The following is a 26,195-nucleotide window of genomic DNA, read 5'->3' as shown; positions in this document are numbered from 1 at the left end:
CGCCCGGCGCGTTCCGGCCCGGCCATGGCGGGAGAGGGCGAGGAGGATCTGGCGGCCTTCGTGGCCCTGCACGGGGCCGCGCTCCGCGCATCGCGGGTCCCCACGCAATACTGGGAGAGCCTGAGCCGCAAACTGCGCGGAGAGGTGGGTGAGCGGCGCTGGGGCGGCTCCGCACGGGAGAGCCGCGCTGAGGGAGCAGCCCCGGGCCGGGGGAGAGCGGCGCTGAGGGGGCAGCCCCGGGCCGGGGGAGAGCCACGCTGAGGGGGCAGCCCCGGAGGGCAGCCCCGAGCCGGGGGAGAGCCACGCTGAGGGGGCAGCCCCGAGATGGACAAGCTGCGGCCGTGGCAGTGGCAGTGGCCGTGGAGAGCCGTGCTGAGGGCAGCCCCTGCAGCCCTGGGCGAAGAAGAGAGGAGAGTCCCGGTGTTGCTTAGCAGGGGACAGCGGGAAAGGCACGGTACGGGTTGTGTTACCGAGACTGCAGCTCGGGGCTGTAAAAGACGTCAGGTGTATTGTACATATCTGATTTCGTCTTTTTGTTGTCGGCGTGAAGTTTGGAAGTGTTTGGAAAGCCTCGTAACTAGCGATACAGTACTGGAGAGAGGTGATGAATCGAAAAAACCACAGCACTCTACCAGCTTCAAAGAAAAAAATTATCTCTGTCCCAGGCAAATGCAGGACAGTGTCCTCAACCCTTCCGCTTTTTATGCTAAAGAGAGTTAAGAAAAAACAGCAGCCGTAGTAGTGTTAGACTAAGGATGTGTCATATCTTAATCCATTATGGTTTGGATTAGCTTTTGCCTGATTTTTAATTTTTTTTTCCAGTTCACTTCCATGCAGATCTGCCCTGTGGTCAGTCACTTACAATTGTGCAGAGCTCAGCCAGCTCATGTCATGTGTGCATGAGTTACCTGGCTTGGGCAGTGCTCTTCAGGTGAAGCTGGCCCCTGGCCCTGAGCTAAAGGGAGTGTGGAGGCACAGGCACACTGCAGGGTGGAGTATCCCTTTTCTCCTTTGTAGCAACCATCTGCTTGCTTCCTGGAGCTTTGTGGTGAGAAAGGGAAGAGAAACAAAGACAAGAAAATGAGTGATTTTAAACAGATTGTAAAGACACGGGTTGTATTTAGACAGTTTTTTTCTGTTTGCACATCTGCAACCCAGCCTCAGTGATGAGGAAAGCTGTCTTTGATTTGTGGGAGTAAAGGCACAAGGAGCTGAGGCAGGAAAGAGAGGTAAGCCAAAACCTTTCGTCTGGAGAATTGAGAGGTCTTGAGGGAGACTGGAGGAGTTCACCTGGAGAAGAAGATATGAATGAGGTGAATTTCTAGTCCTGGGGAGAGAAAGAGATCTGATAACTGGAGAAAGCAACTAGTGGTGCTTTGCTGGAAGGCAGGATAAGCAGTGAAGAAATGGCTGAGATGGGGTGAGAAGTTTGAGCTGGTAGTATAGAATGGTAGAGAAGGCGAGGGAACTGCAGTACACCCATGTACAGGTAAAATAATTTCTAATTACCTGAATGCTTCTTTTCCCCATCTCAGCTCCAAAGTAGGAACAGGAGAAAAGCATTGCAAGTCATGATATGAGTGTTTATAGTCAGGAAAGGTCTGATTATGTTCCTGCTACTTTCAGTCTGTTGTGTGATAGTGTTAATAACAGGAATGTGTGTTTATTATAGAGGAGATTACTGACAATCTATACTATCTCAAGCATATGCCCAGTCACAAACTCCTTGTGGAATTACACCCCCCTCAGTAAGTACTCATGCAAGGAACTTGGAGCAGGAATATTGTCACAGATATGTTTTATGAAAAATCCTTTCCTTAGGATTTTTCCTCCTGAGAAGCTGAGAGGCCTCAGGAACAAAATGTAAACAATGATTATCTGCTGCTGTGGAATGCAACAGGAGCATCTGTGATTGCTCTCATGTGGCTGTTTCTAATGAATGGCCAATCACAGTCCAGCTGTCTTGACTGTCTTGGTCAGTCACAAGCCTTTGTTATCATTCTTTTTCTATTCTTAGCTAGCCTTCTGATGAAATCCTTTCTTCTATTATTTTAGTATAGTTTTAGTATAATATATATCATAAAATAATAAATCAAGCCTCCTGAAACATGGAGTCAGATCCTCGTCTCTTCCCTCATCCTGGGACCCCTGGGAACACCACCCCAGAATATCTGCTGCCCTGCTTAGGTAGGAGGGTATGAGAAGGGATGTCCTGGAAGAGGATGGAACAGAAGGCAGTATAGAAAACCCAAAGTTGAGAGCTGTTATGTTTCCACATGCCAGTGTGAAGCTGGAGGTAGCAAACTGAACCTGTGCTGTGACCTAATGCAGGCCTGAGATTTGTGACCTGTGGCTGAGATCCTTGCTTGTTAGCAGCTTTGCTGGGAGAGTGTGACACTGAGAAGGTAGGACAATAGAGTGAGATGTTTTTATGGAGGCTGGGATGAGGAAAGGCAGAAGGAAGAAAGCACATGCCCTAAGGCAGCAGACTGCTCCTGCCGCTTCATTTTACTTGCAGTAGTGGCTGAGCAGGCTCTTCTGTACTGAATGTCCCAGTGTGTGTGGAAAAAGAGACTTAATTATTTCAGTGAGCTTTGGGAGATAAAGCAAGCTGCTCAGAGTGCTTGTCTCTACTGCTGCAACTTCTGGTTTTTGCCCAGAAGAAGGATCTGGAGAAAATTGGGGTGTCCAGGAAAAGTTAATATGAGGAGTGCTGTGGACTGGGATAACCTCTTGAGGAGGTAGAGACAGAGTCACAGGACCTTACTTAGAACTGGACTATGCAGAATGGCTGGAGGAGCAGCAGTAAAGAAAGAAAAGGAGGTGAGGGGAAGGGGTGAAATGGTTTTGGGAATCTAGGTAATAAAGTATAACTTAGGGGACCCCAGGGCAGTGTAGAACATAGGATGTTCCTTGTGACATGTGTTAAATGGGAGGAATTTTTCCTTTGTCATAACCTGTTGCAAAGATTAAAACTTTCTAGCATAGAACTTGAAAACTTTGCATCTATAATAGAGATAAAAATATCTCTTGCATCAATACCTCTAGAACCCAGCCCAAGCAGCTGTTATTCAACATTGTCGTGTATTTCAAGATCGAGAGTGAATGCACCCTCCCTCCACTGTGTACACCAAAGCCTGTGAGAAGTGGAGGGTTTGGTTGGTTTTGGTTTTTTTTTTAATTTACCTTGGGATCTGCTGGAGCAGGTTTCCTTCTGAGAGCATTATGTAATTGGATTGCTCATTCAAAACATGGTGTAACTGCTTGGTTGGTAAACCTGCCTTTATCCGTTTTGCATTTAACATTCAGCATCTGTTGGGAGGAGATTCTTTTTGTGTTTCTGGCAGAAACTTGAAAAATAAAATATATGCATGTGTAATCATTCACTATAATTGTGTTTCTAGTGTAGTGGATGTTTCTTATGCTCTTGGATAAGCTGTATAGTATGTTTATAAGCCTGGAAAATACAGTGCCTGCATCTAATTTATTCATAATCTTTTCTTTTTCTATTCCAGCCATACACTAAGTTATTTTGCAGGCTTCTCTGTATTGCAGGGAGATTTTTGTAGCCCTCAGATGCTGCTGGCAAAAGACTGCTTAGAGTTTCATCCCAGTTAGAAATGGAGGCTCTTAATTAATTACCAGAAGGAGTGCAGCATGATAATACTGCTAGATTTTATTTCCAGAGCAGTGGAAGGCAGCCTGTTGCTCAGAGGTTCCCTGTGGCCTTCAAAGCAGTTTGCAGTGTGCCTTAAAGGAATTTGCTAGAGATGCCTGTGTGGTAATTGTTGTGACATGTGCCTGCTTTGGTATCAAGTTCTGCGGTTTGCTGGGCTTGGTTGGGTTGGAACTGTACCTGAACGTGCAGAGGGAGGGATTTTTTGCCCAAACATGTTTTGCTTGCAAGCAGTTGTGCCACTGGAATGTGTTGGTACCTTTTTGCTGTCTAGAAGTTACTGGTTGCACTGGTGGAATACTTAATGTGAGCTCTCCCTGTTCTGCTTCAAGCCAGAGATTACTTTTCAGATTGGTGGTGTGATGTTATCCAGCTGGTTTGTGCTTAAGGAGCTTACTTAAGATTCCCTTAATGGAGCTGCTGTGTTAATAGGTTCAGTGTGACAGCCTGGCTCAGAGGGAGGGAGGAAGAGAGGACACACAAAACTGTCTGTGTATCCACACTGACAACGAGGTGCTTCTGCCAAACCCATCAGTGAACTGCTGAACTGCTTGTATTATCAACTGTGAGTTTAAAAACAGCAAAACCCTCACAAAAAGCCACTGATTAAGGTGGTCTTGAGCTGTTGCTGCTGCGAGAAGTGTGATTTGCTTTGGGTGAGGAGTACACATAGTTCACTTTTAGGTGGTTAGAAATTCTCTAGAAGAAATTTTTCATTAAGCATAATTCTGTAAAGGTATTAAAATTGGAGATTTTTTTGCTAAATCCAACTGCTACAGCCTCGTGTATCTGATAATTTGTCAGAGGGAAAGACCAAACTTTGGCTTAGGGCATTCGGAATCCCTTCATTTTTCAGTCTTGAGATGATATTAAATACAAAAAAATAAAAATATAAACGCAACAGCTTCCCCTTAGTGTTGTGGAGGAACTCGATATTCACTGCGGGTGTTTGGTAAACGGGTGGAGCCTGTCCTGAGGGGAGGCTGAGGCTGAGTCAGCCATGGCTGGCCTCCTGTGCCTCTCACAAACTCCTCAAGACAAAAGCCAAGTGTGGAAAGCACACCCAGTGCCACGATGCAGCACATGCCAAGTGGCTCCCACTTACACTTTTCATTTTCTGATGGCTCCCACTCACTTGTCTGTCAATTCCTTGCTGGCTAAGGGGGTTGTTGAGGGTGGCCCTTGATGCAGGCAGGAGCACTGAAGTGTCACTTCAGGGAAGAGAGGAACGTATTTGCTGGCACGCTGCTTTTGCTGGAATTAGCATTTGTGCCCTAAACCTGACCAGGGAGCTCATCCAGCTGGGAGCCAATCTGACAAAAATTAGTTGTGAGCACAGGGCAGGGCTCTTCCTTTTGCTGGGACCTGCCTGCAGCTACATGAATTTCAATAACTACAAATTTTCAAGGCAACCATGCAGAGACTTTAAAAAGCATTGAAAGCTACTATTAGAACAGCAAGAGGTTTTGATACTGCTTACTACTGAGTAATGTCATCCTCTTCCAGCAACTGGAAAACTAGAAATAAATTGGAACTGCTATTTTGATACCTGCCGAAGTGAAAGAAACTAAGTTTCTGATTTTATTCTTTTTTAAATAGGTGTGGCTTTAATCTCTAGTAAGTTTGTTTGGAGAGTAATTTTCTTTACCCTAAAAAGATGTATGTATTAGCCAACATACTGTTAGCATCTCCTTAGCATTTAGCTAAGAAGCTGTGTGCTAAGAAGCTGTTAGCTAATAACAGCTAATAGCTGTTAGCTATTGTTAGCATCTGGAAGGCATCCCTGCCCGTGGCAGCAGGGATGGAGCCAAGATGATCTTTTGAGGGCCCTTCTAACCCAAGACATTCTATGATTTTTTTATCCAACATGGCACCCTCCTCTTTGCTTCCGCCATCCCAGAGGAAAATGCCATCCCCTGTTCCTCAGAAGGGAATTTCAGATACTTCTCCACTTGGATCTGATCTGTGAACTGTGGCTTAAGATGCGAAGTAGCTGTTGCTGTCCTGCTGACTTTCTCCCTGTAATGGTGGACACTCCCTCTTTGAGCAACTGTCTGCTTTTTCTAGGTGCCCTTTCTTCACAGTTGTGGAGTTGATTTCATCACCTTCCTGTTGAGGCTTAGCAAAAATAATTGTCCTGTAGAAACACTCACCTGAACAAATGAAAGCTTGTTGCTGCCACTGCTATTTTACAGCTAAGAAGTTGTCAATATATAGAAGTAATGATTTTAATGATGTGGCATTGCAGGCTTTGTGTTGAACCATTGCAGGTTTGGAGTGTTGAACCAGTAACTCGAGAGCTCACACTTTAGAGCTTTCTCCTTCCCTGCACCTTTTTAGTCATATTAGATTGAGGCAAATGATCTGTCTGCCCATGCCTGGTTTATTAGGTAGTATGTGAGGGATTCTAGCAAAATAATTCTCTCTGAAAATTTTCAACAGTCTTTGGAGGCTTTACCTATTTTTGTCTTCCTGAAAACATATGTTCATTTTGAAATGATGAGAGTTGTCAGCAGGGTCTTAGTTCTGCCAGATATGCAAGCCCACTGTTTGGGAAGGGAGCCCTGTGTGGTGACTGCCCTCATTTCTCTATGTTCTGGATGGAGTTGTTGCATCCAGAGTGGGCAAGAATGTAAACAAACCCCTTTCAGCACCTTAGTAGACATAAGTGTATGAAACTTAATTTTATATATAGCAGTATAAGGAATCTCCCATTTACCTGGGGATGAGTGAGCACTGATAGTTCCTTTAGCAGGGAAAGAAGAGAGAGAAGCAGGCTGAGATTTCTCAACTGGTTCAGAACTCAATTGGGAAAAGCTCTTTTTCTTCAGGGACCTTAATGTACTTTAGTGTGGTGGTAGAGCCTGGGTAACACTCGGTTTTGCAGGTCTTAAATTACTGATTTTAGCAAAGGTTGAGCAAGGGTATTCTGTTTTCAGCCTCTAAAATTCTTAATGAGGTGTTAAACTGATAGACCATCATTAGTAGACCTGCTGCTGCCAAAGAAACCAACAAAGCTTCCTGCCAATATTGACTAAAGAAACTTCCCAAACAAACAGCTCTGTTAAAATGTGAAAGAATAAATACTGTTGTTCATTCATCTCTTAAGTTAAAAATGCCTTTTTTTGTCAGATTACAGGGAAGAAATGTCTGCAGGTGTCTCCTTGTGCATATCAGAGTTCTATCTTATCCAGTTGCATGATATTTTCTGTACTTTCCATCTTAGATATTTGATGCTGGTGACTACTTTGGAATAATGCAAGTAGAAGAGGTGGATGAGGAGGAAGAAGTTGATGAAGAAATGGAAGAAGAATTTAAAAAGAAACCAAATCCTGGAAATGAACCTTGTTTCAAAGTTATTGTAACAAATGAGAATGGACTTCAGGCCTCTAATCCCAATAGGTGAGTTGTGTTTTTGAAAATATTGTTCAGTCTTTGAGCCTAAAATAATAGTGACTTGCCTTGAGACTTGTTGGAACCTATTCAGAAATCCTCTTTTCCACCTCTAAGACATAGCTGCATGTTTGAGGAAATATGCATGCTATGAAGCACCCCTTGCAAAGGGTACTGGGAGCACAAACATCTTAATGTAGTTCCTTTTTCAGTCATGCAGGAAGATACTTAGAAATTGGTTTTTAGTAAATTCAGGGAGAAAATAAGGAAAAGGCAACCTTGAAATGATTTCTGCAGAAATAAAGCAAACCTTTGTAGCTGCAAGACTGTGTGCCTGTGGAAAAAAAACTAAAGAAATACTTGTGATCTTCACAAACCTCATGCCAAGAAGGTACTCACAGTAATATTCTCTGGGCTTCCATTTCCTTCAGTTGGCTGAAATACAATTCAAGAGTGGTCATGTGCATGTGTGTGGAATTTAATATATCAAATTACTGTTCTCTTGCTGACAATCAGCTTATCTGTCATGAGTGTAAGACTAGGAAGCATGTATAAGACTATATAAAGTTGTGTAAGAAACAACTTTATATTATAGTACTGCTTTTTGTGTTCTTACTCGTTTCAGATATAGAGCAGGGTATTTGTCATACATTAATAAAAAGCAGTGAGATGAAGTCATCTCTGCTGGAGATCTAAGTTCAGTTCTGCTCAGTTCTGTAAAATTTCTGTGAGACCATTCATACTTTTTAGATCTTTGGTAAACATGCAAAATCGAAAAAATTAAATTAAGCTTGATGAGTAAAACCAACAAAGATTCATAGGTATGTGCCTTTATACCCCTGCCTTAACCTAAGTAATCACCTTTCTAAATCTGAGAATACACTTGAATTATCAAGTTCAGAACCAGCTCCTGTGATAATCTTGGGCTTCTTTGCAGCATTCAGGTGTTTGAATGTGGGAGCAGAACACCAATACACCTGTTTGCTAACATTTTGAAAGAGCTTGACCTTAGCATTCTCTGGAGTCTTTAATTTTAAAATTAAGTGAGGTTTCATGTGTGTGTGAAATCTGGGATACAATAATTGTTCAACCATATTTGCCCTATGTGACAGCTAACATGTTTTTAGCTTCCTGAAATATAGGTGTTGTGGAGGGTATTTTGTGTGGTGTGGGGATTTTGCTAGCAAGTAGAATTCAGATTTTTCTCTGCAATTGTTCAGTCAGATGATATCACCAAAATGTGAAGAACCCTTCTGTTTGAAAAACTGTGTTTTTTTCTAAAAGTCATGCAGCCTAAGCAAGGGTTAAACTTGTCAAGGGAAGCTGTGCCAGATATGTATGGTTTTATTTTAGGTTAGATTGTAATTTTTTTAAGCGATGCAATTTTTTTAAAAAATAATTTGGTGACACACCCCACCCCTACCCAAAGAAAAAAAACCCAAAATTAATGGAAACAGTCTAAACTTATTGCTCATTTTCTTTTAATAGCACATACAGGCTTCTGATGATCAGACTTCTCCACGAGGCTTTATAGATGACAGTAGATATCACAAACCCTGTGGCTAAGAAGGTCCTCAAGTAATTTTTCAAAACAGTGTATTGTTTTCCTGGTTAAGGCAAGAATATCAGGTTGTTGCAGTAGAGTTCCTAGTGATAAAAAGGGAAGGCATTTGTGTTCTTGGCTTTTAAAGGGAATAAGCTCATAAACTGAGTGCCTGTTCTTTATCTGCTTCTCATTTTCATGGAAATGCTCACTAATAAGTTTTCTCACCATAAGTTTGCTCACCATAAGCTCTCTAGAGCAAAACCAGAGTGTAGATTACTGCTGGAAAGTTGCTCCTGCAATGCCCCGGTGTGTGCTCAGGGAGTGACTTTGTGACTAAGAGCCGATTAGCTATCACACCATCTGCAGGGAAAGGCAGCATTTGTTCAGAGTGTGTGTGTGTCTGTGTCTGTGTGTGAGAGAGCCCTGGGTGTAACCCCACCCGGGCTGTGGTGCCACCCCAACTCTCCTGCAGCGTGTTCCTCGTGGACCACGCCTGGACGTTCCGCGCGGAGCACGCGCGGCAGCAGCTGCGCCAGGTGCCCGGCCTGCTGCACAGGATGGCCAACCTCATGGGCATCGCCTTCCACGGAGAGATCCCCGACGAGGGCAGCATCCAGCACGTGCTGCAGGAGATGTGGAAGTACAGCCAGACCTACCAGCTCTCTCAAGGGGTAAGACTGTGCGGCATGCTAAAAATTTTGGGGTGGATATGTTCCAATACATGAATATTAGCAAAGGTCCTTACAGGTGTTCTTTGTCATTGGAGGGAGAGCAGATGCTGCTTTTAGGGTGTGTGGGTAAGACTACACAAGGTCACCCTGCCCTCTGTAGTCCTTCAGCACTGTGCAAATGTGTCTTGAGCCTTCAAACACTTCAAGTGCACACATGCCATTTTTGAGGGAATACAACCCTTGGGGTGCAGGTGAAAACCAATTGTACCGTTTGTATTGGAGCTCCAATGTTTTTTTGAGTCTTTTGAATTAAAGAGGAGAAAGATGAATTCTTTGGCCTCAGCCCTATGCAGGATGGGCAGGGCTAGCCCTGAGAAGTGGGAGCAAAATCAGACTGCCCCTATTAGCTCAAGGTCTTGAGATTGTTCTCTGGACTCGTCATCTTTATCATTTAAGCTCAAATTTAACTCACAGTAGAATCAGGTCTGAAAAATCCCTGAGAAGGGGATTCAGTGTGACTTTTTCCTTAAATGAAAGGGAAATATGAACAGTATCTCTGAGTCTTTCTATCCTATCTCTTTGTTTCTCAATTTGTCATGAATAAGTTGTGAGTGAAATGGAATTATCTGTGTTACTACTTGAAAAGTGATTTTGCAGTAGACAGTTAATTCATCCTGTAGCTGAACTTTTCTTCTGTTCACTTTTCTAGGAAATATCTCAAGTCTACTCTCTCTGCTCCATTTCTGCCTCCATAAAAAGGCCACATTAGTGTTACCAAGCAATTTAAAGTTTATTTTCTCATTCAGGATTTTTTCGTGATGAGTGTTGCAGGAAGGGGCGCTTTGACAATGCAGCCTCCACACTTGCAGCCAGCTGTTGTTGCAGGTGGCAGTGTTGCTCTCCTTCACACCTAAACTTCAGACACTTTTTAGCTGACTGATTCTGAGAGAAACTGAAGGAAAACTAATCCTACCAAGCAGCCTTCTGCTGGTTTAGCTGTCTTAAGCAGCTGGTTTGGTTCAGGGAAAGTGGGTCTGGTAGGCAATAGCAGTAGCACAAGAAAGAGGAGGCTGAAGCAGGAATCTGAGAAGTGATGTAGGGGTGCTGGCAGTGCCTCTGTCTCATGGAGCTTTTCCTGCACTCCATGTGTGCAAGATATCCCCCTCTGTTTATTCATGCAGACTGCAGAGGAGAAGGTTCCTGTCTGGTACATCATGGATGAATTTGGATCACGCATTCAGCATTCAGACCAGCCAAGTTTTGCAGCAGCACCTCTGTTTTATATGCCTCAACAAATTGCTTACACGATTCTCTGGCCTTTGAGAGACCTTGAAACTGGTGGTGAGTGTGTGTCTGAGGAGCTGGGGTTTTCTTTAAAGCTTGCAATAGAAAATGGGCCAGTTCTTACAAAATCATTGAACATTTCACAGTAGAACAAATGTTTCAAGACCAAAATGGCTGCATTCTTGTAACAGTGTCAAATGTAAAAGTTCTCTTTGTCTAATATTTCTGTATTTTAGGGTACAGACCTTTTAGCAGTCCAAAAATGTTGCTATTGTTTTATTGACAGAGAATTTAAATCTTGCATCACTACCTTAGTGAAACTGCAAATTCAGTCATCTGAGGGATTAAAAAAAATCCCTTAAAATCTGTGTTTGTAGCTTTGAGTCGGAAAGTCGGGCTCTGAAAGTTGGGAAACACCAGGCCAATGATTTATTCCTGTAATCTGAATCAGGGGCCACCCTCTGCCTCCATCACGTGAAGATAAACATCCTAAATAATACCTCTTTCATCATGTTTCATTAATTATCTCTACTTTTTCATTGAAATAACAAAAGTTGTGCTGGTATTGACTGTGCAGCTGTCATTTGAAGATTATCAGTGGGAAATGAAAGGCAGTTCCTAAAGGTTCTCCCGGTTGTGGTGCAGATGAGGTCACTCGTGATTACGCTCACGGGGAGACGGATTGCCTGATCAGGAAGTGTGTTTTGTTACCCTGGCTACCTGAAGTGTTGGATGTCAGCTCTTCCACTCCAGAGCCACCAGATGAGCATTACCAGGTATGATTTTAACAGGTTAATTCCATATCTTATCTCTCTTAAGAAGGGGCAGAGTCTAGAAAAGCATTGCAAGAATTCTGATTTTGCTTTTTTTAAAGACTGATTCAAAGGACAGCCATTAAAATAAAAAAACAATTCAAAGCACAGTGAGACAAGAAATGTCTTATATGTGCTAGTTAAGTATTTAAATACTGAGCAACATAAACAAGTTTTAATATTTTATTGCTGTATTGCATGGCTGTTTTTATAAGCACACTACAAGGTACTTCATATGAGGCATCCATCTTCCAGGTAGATGTTTGATACATTGCCTATTAGGCTTATTGATTGAATTTGTTATTGTAGCATTGCTGTTCAGTCTTGAATTACAGAAGGATTTGTTTTATTATTGTAAGATAAGTTTAATTTTTCAGACTGGATGCTGGGCTATGTTGTGGTTTAGAACTAATAAATATTGGAGCAGAAACATTTTTAAGTTGATGGCACTCTTCTAAAGTACTGATTCAGTTTGTTTCCTTTCTAATAAACGTTTGGGATATTTTAAGGATGTGAAATGAATGTTTGGAATCTCCTTGTCATGAACAATGTCTACATGAGATTCACTTATTAGAAAAATGAGGAAACTGATACTTGTGAGGATGCTACTGGCTACTAATAGCATTCAAAATACAATAGTATTAGTATTGAAGTATTAGAAGTATTACAATAGCTTCTAAACCCCAACCCCGTGTTTCTTTATGGTGAATGAAAAGCAGAAAATGCTCTATCCAGCTTGTTATTAACAATATCTAATCAGAAGTGAAGTTAATCTACTTCTGCTAGGTAAAGTTGTGCACTCATAATAGCTGGGCTGTCTTCTAACCCAAGGCAGATGGATTGGTTGTGATTTTGCATTTTTGGAAGAGCTGTACTTTGCATTAACAGAGGAACAGCAATGCACCCAGAGTTTGTCTTATATGTATTCTGTTGGTAAAAGAGCCTTGGTCTCAGAAAAGGCAACTTTTGCTTGTTTTAATTCTGTTTTGGTATGATTGGGTCAAGTTAAGGAGCTGTGTGGCAAACAAGTCCAGAATCCTCCTTTACCACTCTACCTTAAAAACATCTTTTCAAGGTAGCTTTTTTTTTTAAAACTGTCTCTGCCACTCAGCTGTTGAGGGCAGATGAGAGCTCTACTGATGCTAGAACCAACCAACAGAGCTTTCATTTACTGCTAGACATTCTAGAGTGAAAGAAAGTCTCAGCTAGTGACAAAACAGTGAGGAGTGGCTCAGGGCATGCCACATCCCTAGACACCAAAGGTGACACAGCTAGAAAGAGATACAGCGAGATACAGCTAGAAAGGTGATACAGCCAGAAAGAGATACCATGTTACTGACAGTTCTCATTATATGTAAAATAATCCCAGTTGCTGTGACAACTCAGCAACATTTTGGCGTAACTTTTTGATACCTGTTTTTTATTCTGTTATCCAATTCCGGTTTCCAACACGGACCACAAAGGCTGTAACTAACTTAGATGATACTGTGGGTGATGATGGGGCACTGATTGCAGAAGCAACTGTCAGGGGAGGCAGCTTCTAATGGAATGTCTGGGATGGAGGAAGTATCTCATGGGACTAGGGAGATTTCAACAGCTCCCTGGGTTTGAGCTGCAAAAAACACAGTAATGCATCCTCTGGTACGGTTCTGAGAATTGTAATCTTCTCACCTTAAAAGTACAGGCTCCTTTCTTTTTCTGGAGTGACTGCAACCATTATTGTGTATTTGTTCCTGCCCAGTCTGGATATTTCATGTAGAACAGTGAATTCATGTTACTGCCTCTGTGTCAGGGGTTTAGTCATCATCTTTTGAACTGCTATTTTTATGAAGCTGTCAGAGCTAAACTACCTTTCATATTTCCATCTCAAAATAGATAATTTTTAGGTAATCTCTCACAAGTTTTCAGAAGGTGATGTCTAAGATCTTTGATTACCATTGTGGTTTTGTTTGTCTTTCCACTTATGCAGGATTTTATTGCTATACCAACCTTAAAGGTAAAGAAGTGCATATGTGGCTGGACAGACACCTCACTGCAATTTATGACAGTCTGGATCAGCTGGAATTCAAAGAGCTGTTGCACAGCAGCAGCTGCTTTTCTTTCTCAAGATGTACTTCTCCTGTCCCAGAGTTTCTGAGAGCTGCTTCCTTTTGCAGGGCATCAGCAGGGATGCAGAAGTGTATTTCCTTTTAGCAGTCAGAGGGGGGCTGTACAGGATGGAGAGAGACATTGCAGGCATGGTTACTGCTGAGGACTGCAAAAAACATTTTGCTCATTTTCACAGGAGCAGAATTGACTTCCAACATCCTATAATTTTTTTAGACATCTGTAGCAGAGTATCACAACTAAATGGTCAGTCTTTCATTTTGTTGGAAATACAACAACTTTGTCTTGCATATGGTTGGCTGTGATTTGAGGAATTTTTTTTTCATGTTTAGGAGACAAGAATTTCTCAGGGTTATTCAGCAGTGTTGATGTGCTCTGGTCTTGAAGCCTTATTTCTTACTCCTTTTTACTGTTAGGATTTCCTTCTGCCTCTGTTCTTGCACTGATTTTTTTGTTTTCTGAACAACATAGTACACAACATAATGGAATTGTAACTTTGCTGAAATTCACTTGCACCAAAGAGAATGGAGTAAGACATGAAATTAACTCTTTCATTCTGCCTGGAATTAACTTTTTGTGGTTTTCTGTTTTCTAGGCAATTTTAGCAGAAAACAAGGAAAAACTTCCTGTAGCAATCAATCCGCCAGTTTATGCCAAAGACAAAGTTTTCAAGTACGTATCCACAAACAAAATGTTTTCTTACCACCATTATGTGCAGTAATTGCAGTGTTTCAGGCTGAACAGCCTTTTCCATCTTTGAACTGAGGCAAGTTAAAGGTGGGTTTATATGGAGCCACTTGCCTCAAATTCTGACTTTCTGCTCTTGGATTTATTCTTCAAAGTGAATGAATTGTCACTCACATAATTTCTAAAAAATTAATTTAGTTTGGTTTTTTGTTTCTTTTTTTTAGTAAGTGCCACCTTCTGGTGAAAGAAAAGTTGCAAAAGTTGCATCATGTTTTAACACTAAGTTACACAGTGTTGTTTTCACTAGGAATGATTTAAGGTGTAGAAGAGACACTAAAGACTTGTCTTCTGCATTATAGCATGTATGTCCACAGGGGTTGCTCTGTGCTGTGTGAGTATAACAGACTATTCGCCTTGTTCAGATGGCATTACCAAACAAGAATCCTATAAAAACCTGGCATGTTTTAGATTGGGCATGTGTTTACTACAAAAATGAGCTGTGTGCTGTCAAACCATTTCAGAAGAAAGCTGGAAGAACATTGCAAAGATAAGGGATTTTTTTGAGCAAAAACTGTGGTGCTGCATGGCCAGGCTGTCTTGTTACTGGTTTTATTCCAGGACAAACCATTGCTTAGCATGTGCTGTGAGTTGCACTCCGGGATGTTTGTGCTCTGACACTGGGATCACAGTTCTTGCTTGAAACCTTTTACTTAAATGCTAAAGTTGCACGAAAATGTATTTGGTAGGTGTACTCACACACCAGCTTCTTGTGTTGATTTGTTACTCCCTAGATGAAGTTTACTTGAGAAGAACTACTGAGAATCAGAAGTCACTTCTTGTGGAGAGGCCAGTGGTAGTCAAGGTTTCATTTGTAGTTGAAATCTCTGGTTACATGACTGTGAGGATAAGCAGAAGCTGATACTTTTCATCTGATGTACTCAGATACAGGAGTCAAACGCAGATGCATTCTGATAGAGGCAGAAAGCAACACTTAGGGTGTTGGGAAACACATATTTATCACTGCTTACCTCTTTAGTTTGTATCTTACATTTCAAAAGAATGGCGCTCACATTAGGCAGGGAAGGAGGGGGAAGCACATGAAATTCTTCCTGCTTTTCTTCTAAGAAATTTAATCCACACCCAGTCAATGTACTCTTAAGGGCTTCCCTCCCTTTTCCTTTATCTTGTTCATATCTGGACAGAAGGCTGTAAGGTCTCTCTCAGCTCTGAATTTTGTGTACTAATGTTCCTCCACAGGTAGAGCAGCATCTCAGAGTCCAGATGACTGAGTGGGAGCTGCAGCCTTCCAGTGCTCTTGGCTTTCCCTAAAGGTTTTAGGGCTGTCACCCTGGGCAGACAGATGGGAACATGTGGAGCTGGGTAGATGGGTGTAGCCTGTTAATAATGTTTGTGCTCTCCTGTGTGGTTTGCTGCTGTTTTAGGGGATTCAGAAGACATTTAAGCTGCAAAGTTTAGAACCTGGAACAAACTCTTAGCATCTTGTATCCAAGCAGAGTTAAGACAGAGTGTGGAAGATCAAATAAATGTTTAATCTGAGCTCTAAAAAGCAGGGGAGTGAGTACAAGTAGTTTGATACAGCAAATTTATAGGTTTAATTAGGGCTTGTAGCATAGTAACTGCTGCCCTAGGGAGATTGCTCTATCCAGCTGTGCTGATTGCTGAATGGAAAAAAAGAATCTAAGAACTAAATGCTTCAAAGACAGATTTATTAGGGAAAGTCTTTCCAGTTGGTGTTGGGCTTGATCATCTCTGTTTCTTTTGATCTTCTCTTTCATGTTTCTTTTCAGCTACATCAGTTACTGTTTTAAAATGTCCAAAGAGCTGTTATGAGGCACCTCTTTATTTTGGTTGGCCTTGTCAGCTCTGTGCTGTGGGAGTTGATTCTCATAACTGCTTCTTAGTTTTAGATATTTAAAGTTTCAAGTTAAGTAACATCTAAACATATTTATCTTACTTGTATCATTTCACTGAATGTCATCTTTAATCCCAGAGTTCATAGCATCCCTACCAGGACTTCAGTGAGACCAGGGGAAAAAACTTCAGGGGAAAAGACCCATCATTTGGGAGGCATGGTTAGCTGGCTTCATTAGTTCAGTGTGCCACTGATACTGGACTGAAAGGTCCAGAATAGCTTGGCTGAGAACACAGGATTGCAGTGGAGGTGTTCTGCCCTCTGCCAAAGCCACAATGGGACTTGGTGCATTCCTTACCTGTCTGTATCTTTTTGTGACATTACCAGTGTATTACCTTAGAACAAATGAAATGGCTTTATTGCCTCTCTAATCTTAACCTCCCACATCTTATTGCAATGATGTTCTTGCACTTAAAGCTAAATTGAGCTCCCCTGTTTCTTTTGTGCTGCGTTTTAGCAAGTCTTCAAATATGTAATCCTGAGTGCTCTGACACTGGATCTTTGCAGGATGGTGACTTGTAGGGTGTGTTTGTAAAGAACCAGTTTGGAATTTTCTGAACATCAATTTTAGTGGTTCTTTTGCTGCATGTGTTCTTTCTTGCCTATTTGTGTGTAGATTTTGGATGCTTCAGGACTTTGTTACAGCATTATATAATTGGCCTTTTATCTTTAGGTCACCACTTTGATTTCCTTTTGCTCCAGCAAGGACTAATAGTTGCTCCAAACCAGTGGATGTTAGGGGAGCTTGTGGGTTTGGCAGCACTTGTAGTGGATCCAGTACATTTGGTATTACACTTTCCCCTTGTGTGCAGACTTACAAGGAGAAGCCAAGAAGCCACAAATTGCAGGAAGAAATGCTAGTGGGACTCTGTGGAAATACTAATTTTGTTCTGTTGCAACAGTGAGGAAGGACTGGTGGCTTCTTTCAACAGGCTGATTGCCTTCATCCAGAGTGAAGTCAGCTCTGTCAGTTACAGGCTTCAGCATAAATAGTATAAATATTGTAATATCTCACACAGCTATGCAAAGCACCTTACATACTTTGCTTTTTGAAGAATTTATTTCCCCCTATGACTGGGCTATTTCTGCAGTTTATCATTTTAGAGAAGTTAGAGAAGTGTCTCAGGGGAATATATTTTCCAGTTGGTTAGTGGTGGAGGAGGAGAGGAAAGTTCTACAACTGATAAGAATAGATCTGGAGAGAAGGAAGAATAGAGTAGTTTCTCATGGAAAAAATTAGTGGTTTTTTATTCTGTTCAAATGTTTCCTTACCATGAGAATGATATAAAAAACAGTCTTGCTTTTTGAGTTAACATGCTGAATTCTGAATTAAGTGGCCTCACTTAAAGCTATAAAGTCATCAAAATAACCGTTATTTCTATCTGCTTATTTTAGCATCCAAGTCACTGGTTTTATTTGAGAGGGAACTTTCCTAAGATACACAATAATTTACCTCATTCTTGGTTACATTCTGAAATGTATGTGAGGTTTGGGTTGGTGTTTTGTATGATTTTAAATGAGGTTGAGAGGGAATTTGTATCCAGCCTCAAAGTTTTCTGTAATCCCAGCATATACCTAATGTACCTACTTTCATATGTTTGGGTTATTTACAGTTCTGAACAAACAAAAATAATCTTCTGCAGCTACAGAATTAAGCTGACAAGATTTCCTATGACTTTCTTTCATGTGGGTGACAGCAAGTTGATTTTTAGAGCTCTTTCAGGAGTGAAGGCATTCACAAGGCCACTCTTATTTCTGGATATTTCATGTAGAGCAGTGAATTCATGTTACTGCTTCTGTGTCAGGGATTTAGTCATCATCTTCTGAACTGTCATTTTTATGAAGCTGTCAGAGCTAAACTACCTTTGATATTTCTATCTCAGAATAGATAATTTTTAGATAATCTCTCACAAGTTTTTTATCTATCCCACTTCAATTTATGTTGTTTGTGTGAATCAAGAAGAGATTGTCACAGAGAGTGTATACAGGAAAAACATAAAAGTTTTTTTTCTATTCAAGCATTAGTTGATCAGTTTCAGGAACTAAACTGACATTTTTCTTCTTTTGTGTGCTTCTTTCTTCTAGGGTTTTCACAGACATTCCTCAAGTTCTCAACAGCCTGACACATCCCCGTTTTGTATTCACAGACAACGAGGGAGAGGCAGACATCCTCTACAACTTCTCACACTTCAAAGATTATAGGTTAATTAATTATAGGATTCATTATTCCCCTGATAATACTTCTTTTTAAATTTCTTTGCTGTAAAAACTGTGTTCCCAAAGGCCTCCCCAGCCTTCCCCCTTCACCAAGCACTTGTTTGCATTGTAGGAAGCTGAGTGAGGAGAGGCCAGAGGTAATGGTGAATCAGTTCCCATGTGAGAACCTGCTGACTGTCAAAGACTGCCTGGCATCCATTGCCAGGCGAGCTGGAGGACCAGATGGGCCCAGGTGGTTGCCTCGGACTTTTAACCTCGAGACAGAATTGCCTCAGTTCATCAGCTGCTTCCAGCAACGTGACAGAAGGTGACTTGTGTTTCCTTTTCCCCAGGTTTTGTCCTGTCTTGATCTTGCTTTCCTCAAAGACCAGGAGCCCACATTTTTGTCTTGGCAGCTGTTGCACTACCATGATTTAGCTCTTCCTGCATTTATATTCAAGTGAATTTTACCTCAAAAGTGGAGACTTTTTAGGTTTTTATTTTAGGTAAAAGTAATTAAGCAATACAGTTTGAAACCCAGAAACTTTACTGTGATTTGAATACATAGTTGAAGTCCTTTGCTCTTTTCCTGGTCAGGATCTTGCCTCTTGTGTTTAACAGATATACAGAGCCTCAAAATGTGTTTGCAACAAATGTGGGATTTTATTTCAAGGGAACAGTAGCAGTTGTTCTTGCACTTAAGCCGGAATGGAAAATGTTTAAAGTACTTGGGTTTTGTAAGGTTATGAAAGTAAAATTATTGTTAGACTGGAGCAGTTGTGGAGCTTTAGGGTTTTAAATCCACACTTCTGCTGGTGCAGCTCCCTTGGGTGGAAATTATGGTTTCTCTTCTTGTGAGAGAGAAAGAGAGCATTAACTACTGCTCTGTCTGGCATGGAGTACTGTGGTTGAAAGGTTGCTGCTTTGGTGGTGTCTGTTTATTATGGTGACACCTGCCAGGTGTTTCATTTGGCCATTATTTGCTACACATAATGTCTTATGGACTGGCATTGACCAGGAGAGAGCTCACCTGCCACATGTCCCTTTGGTTTAATTCCTTTTCAGCATCAAGGACTGACAGTGCATGCAGTGTGTATGTAAGCTTAGTGGGAAGGAGGTGGTAGGAATTTTCAAACAAACAAAACAGAAGTTAAATGCTATCTTTAGCTCACTTTATGATACTTTAATAGTTTGAGGAAAGGACATCAAGCATCACCCTGTCCTGACTTGAAAAGATAGGTGGAAAGACCAGCATATTGCTGGATTTTCTCAAGGATATCTCAAAGAATTTTGCCCCAGGAGGTGTCTGGGGGCTAGAAAGTGAGACAATGGTGGTGTGGTTTTATTTTCCTTTAATGTGAGCTGCTGATAAACTCTGTGGTTTTTTCCCAAAGAGATGAGTTCTGGTGTCATTTAATGTGAATGATTTTGAGGTGTCAGTAGGGACCAACTTGGAAAGTTGCACACTACCCTGCCAGAGTGTCCTCAGGCTCCTGGCAGAACAGTTCCACACTGTGACTTGCTTGTGCATGTTCACGGCGATGCTGTTGATGGGTTGTTTTCCCCTTTTGATGGAGTCAGATGCAGTAGAAGGAGATAAACAGTGAGACAGAGTTAGGCCCGAACTAAAAAAAAATTGTGAAAGGTACCACTGCCTTTTCTCTCCCTTATTCCTAAGACCTACTCCTCCCAGTTGTCAGCAGAAGTCTTAATTCTTGCAGTGTAGCCCACAGCTTTATAAAGTATTTTTTCAGGAGAAGACATGTATCCAGCCAAATAGATATTCAGCCGGATGAATGAGGTGGATACTTACAGGTATTGCACTCTCACTCTCTCTCCCAGAGGAGAAGATAATCACTGGATATGCAAACCATGGAACCTGGCCAGAAGCCTGGATACCCACATCACCAACAATCTGAACAGTATCATCAGGCACAGGGAAAGCAGCCCAAAGGTGAGAGGGCATGGTTTTGAATGGGATTCAAAAAGCAGAGCTGAAAAAACTGCTTCATAGAACAAGGTCTGAAAATACAAAGGAAATTTATTCTTCAAAATACATATGCTGGCCATAAGCATACAGTTCAGAGCAGATTCAGTTGCAAATTGGTAAACTCCAATTGTTGCAGAGATAAACTCAGAGCCTGATGTTGCCTTACGTAAAGAATAAAACTTGCCCTGGCAATGAGGGGTACTCCAGTGTGGTGCTGCTGTAAAGCCAGTCCTCAGGCTGGCAGACAAACACACTGGCTATAGTTAGCATTGCTCATCAATTTGGGAACATGATTGCTTCTGTCCCCTGGTTGGTGTTATTGCTCAGTGGCACAAAGGACCACCCTTGCCAACAGGAGATGAATTATGGAGCTTTTTACAGGGAGCCTGCAGCATCCACTTGTACCTCACTGTGTGTGAGCTCTGGAGCTTGCTTCAGCACCATTTGTTGGTGACATGTGGACTGCATGTGTTTTCTGGGGTACAGAAATGCACACAGAATTGCTTCACAATTGTTGCAAAACAGCAAGGTCACCAGAGATCTGTGATTTTTAAAAATGAGAACATCCTGGCCTCCATGTTTCCACACCCTGTAGTCAGAGTGTGAACAAAAGCAACGTTGTCTATTTGTGCACCTTTCTGAGGAAAAGCTGAAATGCAGGCAGGGCTGCCCTAAGTCACCAAAGTGCAGTGACACTTGCATTTCACCTGAGCTGTCCCACGTGCTGTGCTGTAGATGCAGTGACGCTTGCATTTCACCTGAGCTGTCTCACATGCTGTGCTGTAGATGCAGTGACACTTGCATTTCACCTGAGCTGTGCTGTGCTGCAGGTGGTGTGCAAGTACATCGAGGAGCCGGTGCTGTTTGAGCGCGAGGACGTGGGGCAGGTGAAGTTCGACGTGCGCTACGTGGTGCTGCTGCGCTCGGTGCAGCCGCTGCGGCTCTACAGCTACGACGTGTTCTGGCTGCGCTTCTCCAACAGGTGCTGCCCTCCCCTCGCAGGCTGCACTGCTGACACAGAGCCCTTAAACTGAGGAGTTGTTCTGTTCCTTAGGGTGTTCTCGCTGGATGACTTTGATGACTACGAGAAGCATTTCACCGTCATGAATTACGCTCCTGGTGCGACGTTGAAACAGGTGAGCAAACTGCACAAAACACTCCCTCCCCTTTCTGTTGGTAGAAAATCTTCTGCTGTTTGCTGTTAGCAAATAGCCTGTTTCACATCCACTTCAACAGGGTGTTCAAAATACCTGAAGTCCTAAGCAAATACTTGCATTTGTATGAATAGCAAATATACTTGATGCTCTGTTCTCTTGTCATTCCTGACCAAGTCAGCCTTTGATGTTACTGAACTGTTTTAGGTGCACTGTGAAGACTTTATTCCTCTGTTTGAAAAACAATATCCTGAATATCCTTGGACAACAGTACAAGTAAGTCAGCAACTCATCTTTCTCATGTAAATGTTCATTATGTGTTTTGGGTTTTTTATACTCAGCAAACCAGCTTTTCCAGAAGTCTTGAGTTGTTAGGATTTTTTTTTTCTTAGAAGACATGTTTCATGTGGATCACAAAGGAGATCATATGTTAAACTTTACTTCAAACTGTGTAATTTGCCCTCAAATACTTGATTGTTAGAGGATTGTATTTTATAATTTGAGAATTTTACTTCATGATCACACTGCACTGTGATAATTCTTGATGTTGGACGTAGCAATACAGCCAGTCCTGACTACTCTCAAGCAGAGTTTTCTGCTGCTGCCCCAGCTTCTCTCTGTTAGAAGCCTTGCCAGGGCCCTGTCCCTGCTCCTTGCACAGATGACTTTTCACAAGAACACAGATGGCTCTCTCATACCAGGGCATCTTTTTACTGTAAAAAGGAAGCTCCAGATACTACAGTTCCATAAAACATGCAGGAAGGCACATGAGGGCCCTCTCACTGATTTTCATTTTTCCTGTGATTTGTGCTTGAAAGAAAAAGCTGAATGTGAAGAGCTACTTCAGAAACATGCACAAAACTGAATTCTTTCATTCTTCCATATTTATTAGGAGCTGGAAGAAACAGAGTGAATGATAGCTGAGCCTTTATATGTGCATATTCATTCAAAAGTTCATAAATTATCCAACTGTGACTTGATTTCCTAGATTAATTCACATTTGTTTTAACTAGATCCTTGTATACTCAGACTGTGACAGGGTTTAAAATAGTCTGAAAGAGACTACAAGGGGTGAAAAGAGAGATGTAAAAATACACCCTGTAGGTTACCCAAAGTAGTACAGTGTACAGAAAATAGAGGGAATTATTCACTGCAGCATAAATGCAATGCTAAAACTCACATCTCTGTGTTCTTCCTGGTTTATTTCATTTCCAGATTGGATATCTGACTGTTTTTCGAAACACCTATGTAATACATTCTTCAAATTTCTATGTCCACCCCACCTTTCTTTGGGGTATAAATGGGTAGAAGATTTTTCATTGCAGAACAGAACAAAACAAAGCAAGACTACAACTGAATAGGCAGGAAAAAAGCAGGAATTTCACAATTGTACTGCTGGTTTTCACAGAACTCTCCTAGGTTTTCTTTTTCCCCTCCTCTACACATAAGTGCAATACTTGGCATAATGCCTGAGAAGGGGGTTAATTCTAATGTTAAATGCCCTATTTTTAGGATTTCCATAGTATTCATTGGCTCCCCAGAAAAGTCCATGGATGTTGCCTGGTGCTGAGTTCATTCTTTGTGTTGGCATTAGGTCTAAATGCACATTTGGAAGCCAGTACTGTGCAGATTTTCACCTGTTGTATACGGCAATTGATACAAGCCCTTTCAAACACTGCACGAATGAAGTGATTAGAAACATGTGTTGGTTTTATGGAAGCTCACTGCTCATTCAGAATTCACTGCTTTTTCTGTTATTAGGCAAGTATTTTTAAGGCATTTGCTGAATTGTTCCAAGTTGCTACATCTAAGCCTGCCCCTCTTGGCATCTGCGATTATCCATCTTCAAGAGCAATATATGCCATTGACTTGATGCTTAAGTGGGACACCAGCAGAGATGGTGAGAAGCTCTTTATTTGAGTGTTGAATTGTTTATGTTTGTGAACCTTTTCAGAAGTTTGTTCTGTGCCTCCCACTGACACCTGAAGTTGCAAATTTGTGGGGATAGCATCTGCCATGCTGCTTAACAGGAGTGATGCAGCTGCCAGCTGCTGGGCTGCATCCTTGTTTCCCTGCTGCTGCTGTTCTCTGTTTGGAGAAAAACAGAGCAAAACAACAGGGGGGCGGGGGAGGGGACCAAAAGAATCCAATCAAACCACCACTCACACAAAAACCCCAAACAAATGTCTGAAATACCCAACTCCCTATGAAAATCTTGGAGACATCTAATTGCCTGTGGCGTCCAGGCTTGGAGCAGTGTTCGGTTCACAGTGACTTACTGTGACAGGGAAGGGACCACATTCACCATTTCAGTGCTGTTGATGTCCTCAGGGCTGACATTCAGCTGTTCCCAAGTCTCTGCAAGAACACGTGAGTGAGGCTGCTTCATGTTAGTGCCACAGCATGGCTGCCTACCTGAGCCCTTTCTTCCAGGCACCTATGGAGGATGGAGGACTGGTTGCAAAGTCTGCCAGACAGAATAGTTTGTTGTCTCACTGGGAAGCTCAGAAATGTTCTGTAAATGTCCCTGACTCAGACATGTGTTCCTTGTAGAGGTAAAAAAGTAGCAGAGGCGCCAAGACGAATAGAACTGCCAGGGAGTATTGAAGAGAGCTGAGCACACTCTCTTTGTGTGGTACTGGGTTCTCTGGGACACAGGAGAAGTTGCTTGCCTGTGCCCATTTGCCTGCAGAGCAATTAGATGTTGTGTGTTGGGTGAGTGCCCCATGGCCACTGCTGCAGGGACTGATGCTGTGAAGACTGAGTTGCTTTCATGGAGAGACATGATTGAGAAACGGGAGATATAAAATGGAGCCTTTGCTGCTGAGATGAGGTGGAGCAAGGGTTGAATGTGCTGTGCTATGTCCACACTGGATCCAGTTTCACCTGTCCCAGAGGTGTCCTGAATGGGATAAGCAGAGCAGCTCACAAACATTACTGGACTGAGGACAACTACTGCAGTGAAAGAACCAACCTCACATTACATGCCTGGCTGAACATGAGCTGCACAGGTCCCTGGCCTTTAGAAAGTGAGGGGTGGTGCCAGTGGCAATGCTGTAAAGCTGTGGGCAGCCTGTGGACAAAGAGATTTGTTGCTCCTGTGCAAAGCACAGTAGGATTCACTTATCCATCAGAAGGATTCACTTATCCATTCCCTCACTTAACAATCTCAACACCAGACTATAAACAAAATCCTTTGGTTTTCTCTGCACAGAATGCATTTGTTTCAGAACTGATGAAGTTTTAAGAGAAAATTAAATTTCCTGACTTCCTTTAGGAGTGATATGAAGTGGCAGATGGGGGTGGCTGCAGTTAAAGGAACAGGACTGCTAAATACCTAGGAGGTTTAAAGAAAGCAAGGTTTGTACTGAAATGTGAAAGGAGAAGCAGAGTTTTCTTGAAGATGTTTGAGACTGGCAAGCAAAACAGCTGATTCAGGGAGATCATATTGAATGGCTGCAAATTCTCATTCCAGAGGAGGCATTGAATTATCACAGTAGTTCCAGAATCTGTTGGATAATTGTCCTCTGGATAATGATGGTAGAACATACTTCTGTCCCTCCAATAAAAACCAACCCACTGAAACAAAAACATCCTGCTGGCTTGGCAGTTTGGGTCACAAAAGATGCTTTTTCCAATAATTTTCTATAATTTCTGGATTAAAGAAAAATAGTGATTTGGGATCTCTGTAGAGTTTGTATTAAGCAGCAATGTTTGTGTTTGCCTTGACAGGTAAAAGAATTATGCAGCCTCAGATCTTGGAGGTGAACTTTAATCCTGACTGTGACAGAGCCTGCAAATACCACCCTACCTTTTTTAATGATGTCTTCAGCACCTTATTTCTGGATGAAACAGACAACTGCCATGTGACACGCATTGTCTAACCACAGGAGATTTGACTCCATCAATTTCTTTGTCACATATGCTTAACAGCAGGAAATATATTTTAGTTCTATGAGCTGCTGACGCAACTGTTTTTCTGTACTGATCACCAAGGGAAAAAAAATTGTCTCAGAAGAATATGCCATATACTGTATTGATAATCCCTTTGTCTGCATTGTCCTCGTCTTGCTTTTGTTCTTTCTGTAAAACATAGCTGTGTGTTGACAAAGTGTCTTGTTTCTTGAATATAGGATTTGTTTTTCAGGTAGCCTGATTGCTTGCTTGCTGGGAAACATTGCACAAGTTCCTTGTGTCAACATTAAAACTATAATTTACTGAATCGTGTTGGGGTTTGTATATCTCTTTCTTATCTACCCCTCCTATACAAAGGTCTAAAACGTTCTGGTGGGTGGGAAATCATAATAATAATAAATAGGGCATTTCAGTGCAGTGAACTATGGGGTTAATGGGACTAAAGATTTTATGGATCATCCCGTTTTCCTGATTTAAAAAGAGAGAAAACAACCCCACAGCATTTAGGAAGCTTGTTCTGATGGCAGTCATCCTTAGCCTGCCCCCTAAAGAAATCAGATTTTTGAGGATGTGAGCAGGAGGCAATGTCTGGAGCAGCACAGGAATGCAGAAACCTAAAGGAATGAAAGGAATTTTGAAAACTCTGCTTTGAAAACAGTCTTTGGACTTTGAAGTTTAGGGCATAAGAGAGAAGTATTTGGCAGTGGGTTGCCCATTTGAAATGAATTATTCCTACTCTTTCCTCAAATCAGGGTCATTTGGCTGAAATTTAGCTATTATATGTGCAAGCTGCAAAAAATTCTGCTGCCTGCCATGACATATATATTGTATG

The 26,195-nt window shown here is 41.9% G+C and overlaps 1 protein-coding gene across 1 annotated transcript; it reads left to right on the top strand.

The window, feature by feature from the left end:
• Positions 1 to 25,577, top strand: TTLL12 (tubulin tyrosine ligase like 12). The gene is made up of 14 exons (XM_054281961.1): positions 1 to 144; positions 6,903 to 7,078; positions 9,088 to 9,286; positions 10,468 to 10,627; positions 11,216 to 11,346; positions 14,084 to 14,160; positions 18,194 to 18,310; positions 18,438 to 18,632; positions 20,147 to 20,258; positions 21,125 to 21,276; positions 21,349 to 21,430; positions 21,656 to 21,724; positions 23,210 to 23,348; positions 25,181 to 25,577. Exons 1-14 carry the CDS (start codon positions 25 to 27, stop codon positions 25,330 to 25,332), a joined length of 1,881 nt encoding a protein of 626 aa, XP_054137936.1. The 5' UTR covers positions 1 to 24; the 3' UTR covers positions 25,333 to 25,577.
• The last annotated feature ends 618 nt before the right edge of the window (positions 25,578 to 26,195 follow it).

This window comes from Melozone crissalis, unplaced genomic scaffold (genome assembly GCF_028551555.1).
Source record: "Melozone crissalis strain CALT ecotype California unplaced genomic scaffold, PUWL_Pcris_2 ptg000033l_1, whole genome shotgun sequence".
Lineage (NCBI taxonomy): Eukaryota > Metazoa > Chordata > Aves > Passeriformes > Passerellidae > Melozone > Melozone crissalis.
Note: the sequence above shows the minus strand (reverse complement) of the source record. Positions and strands in the feature narration are given on the sequence as shown.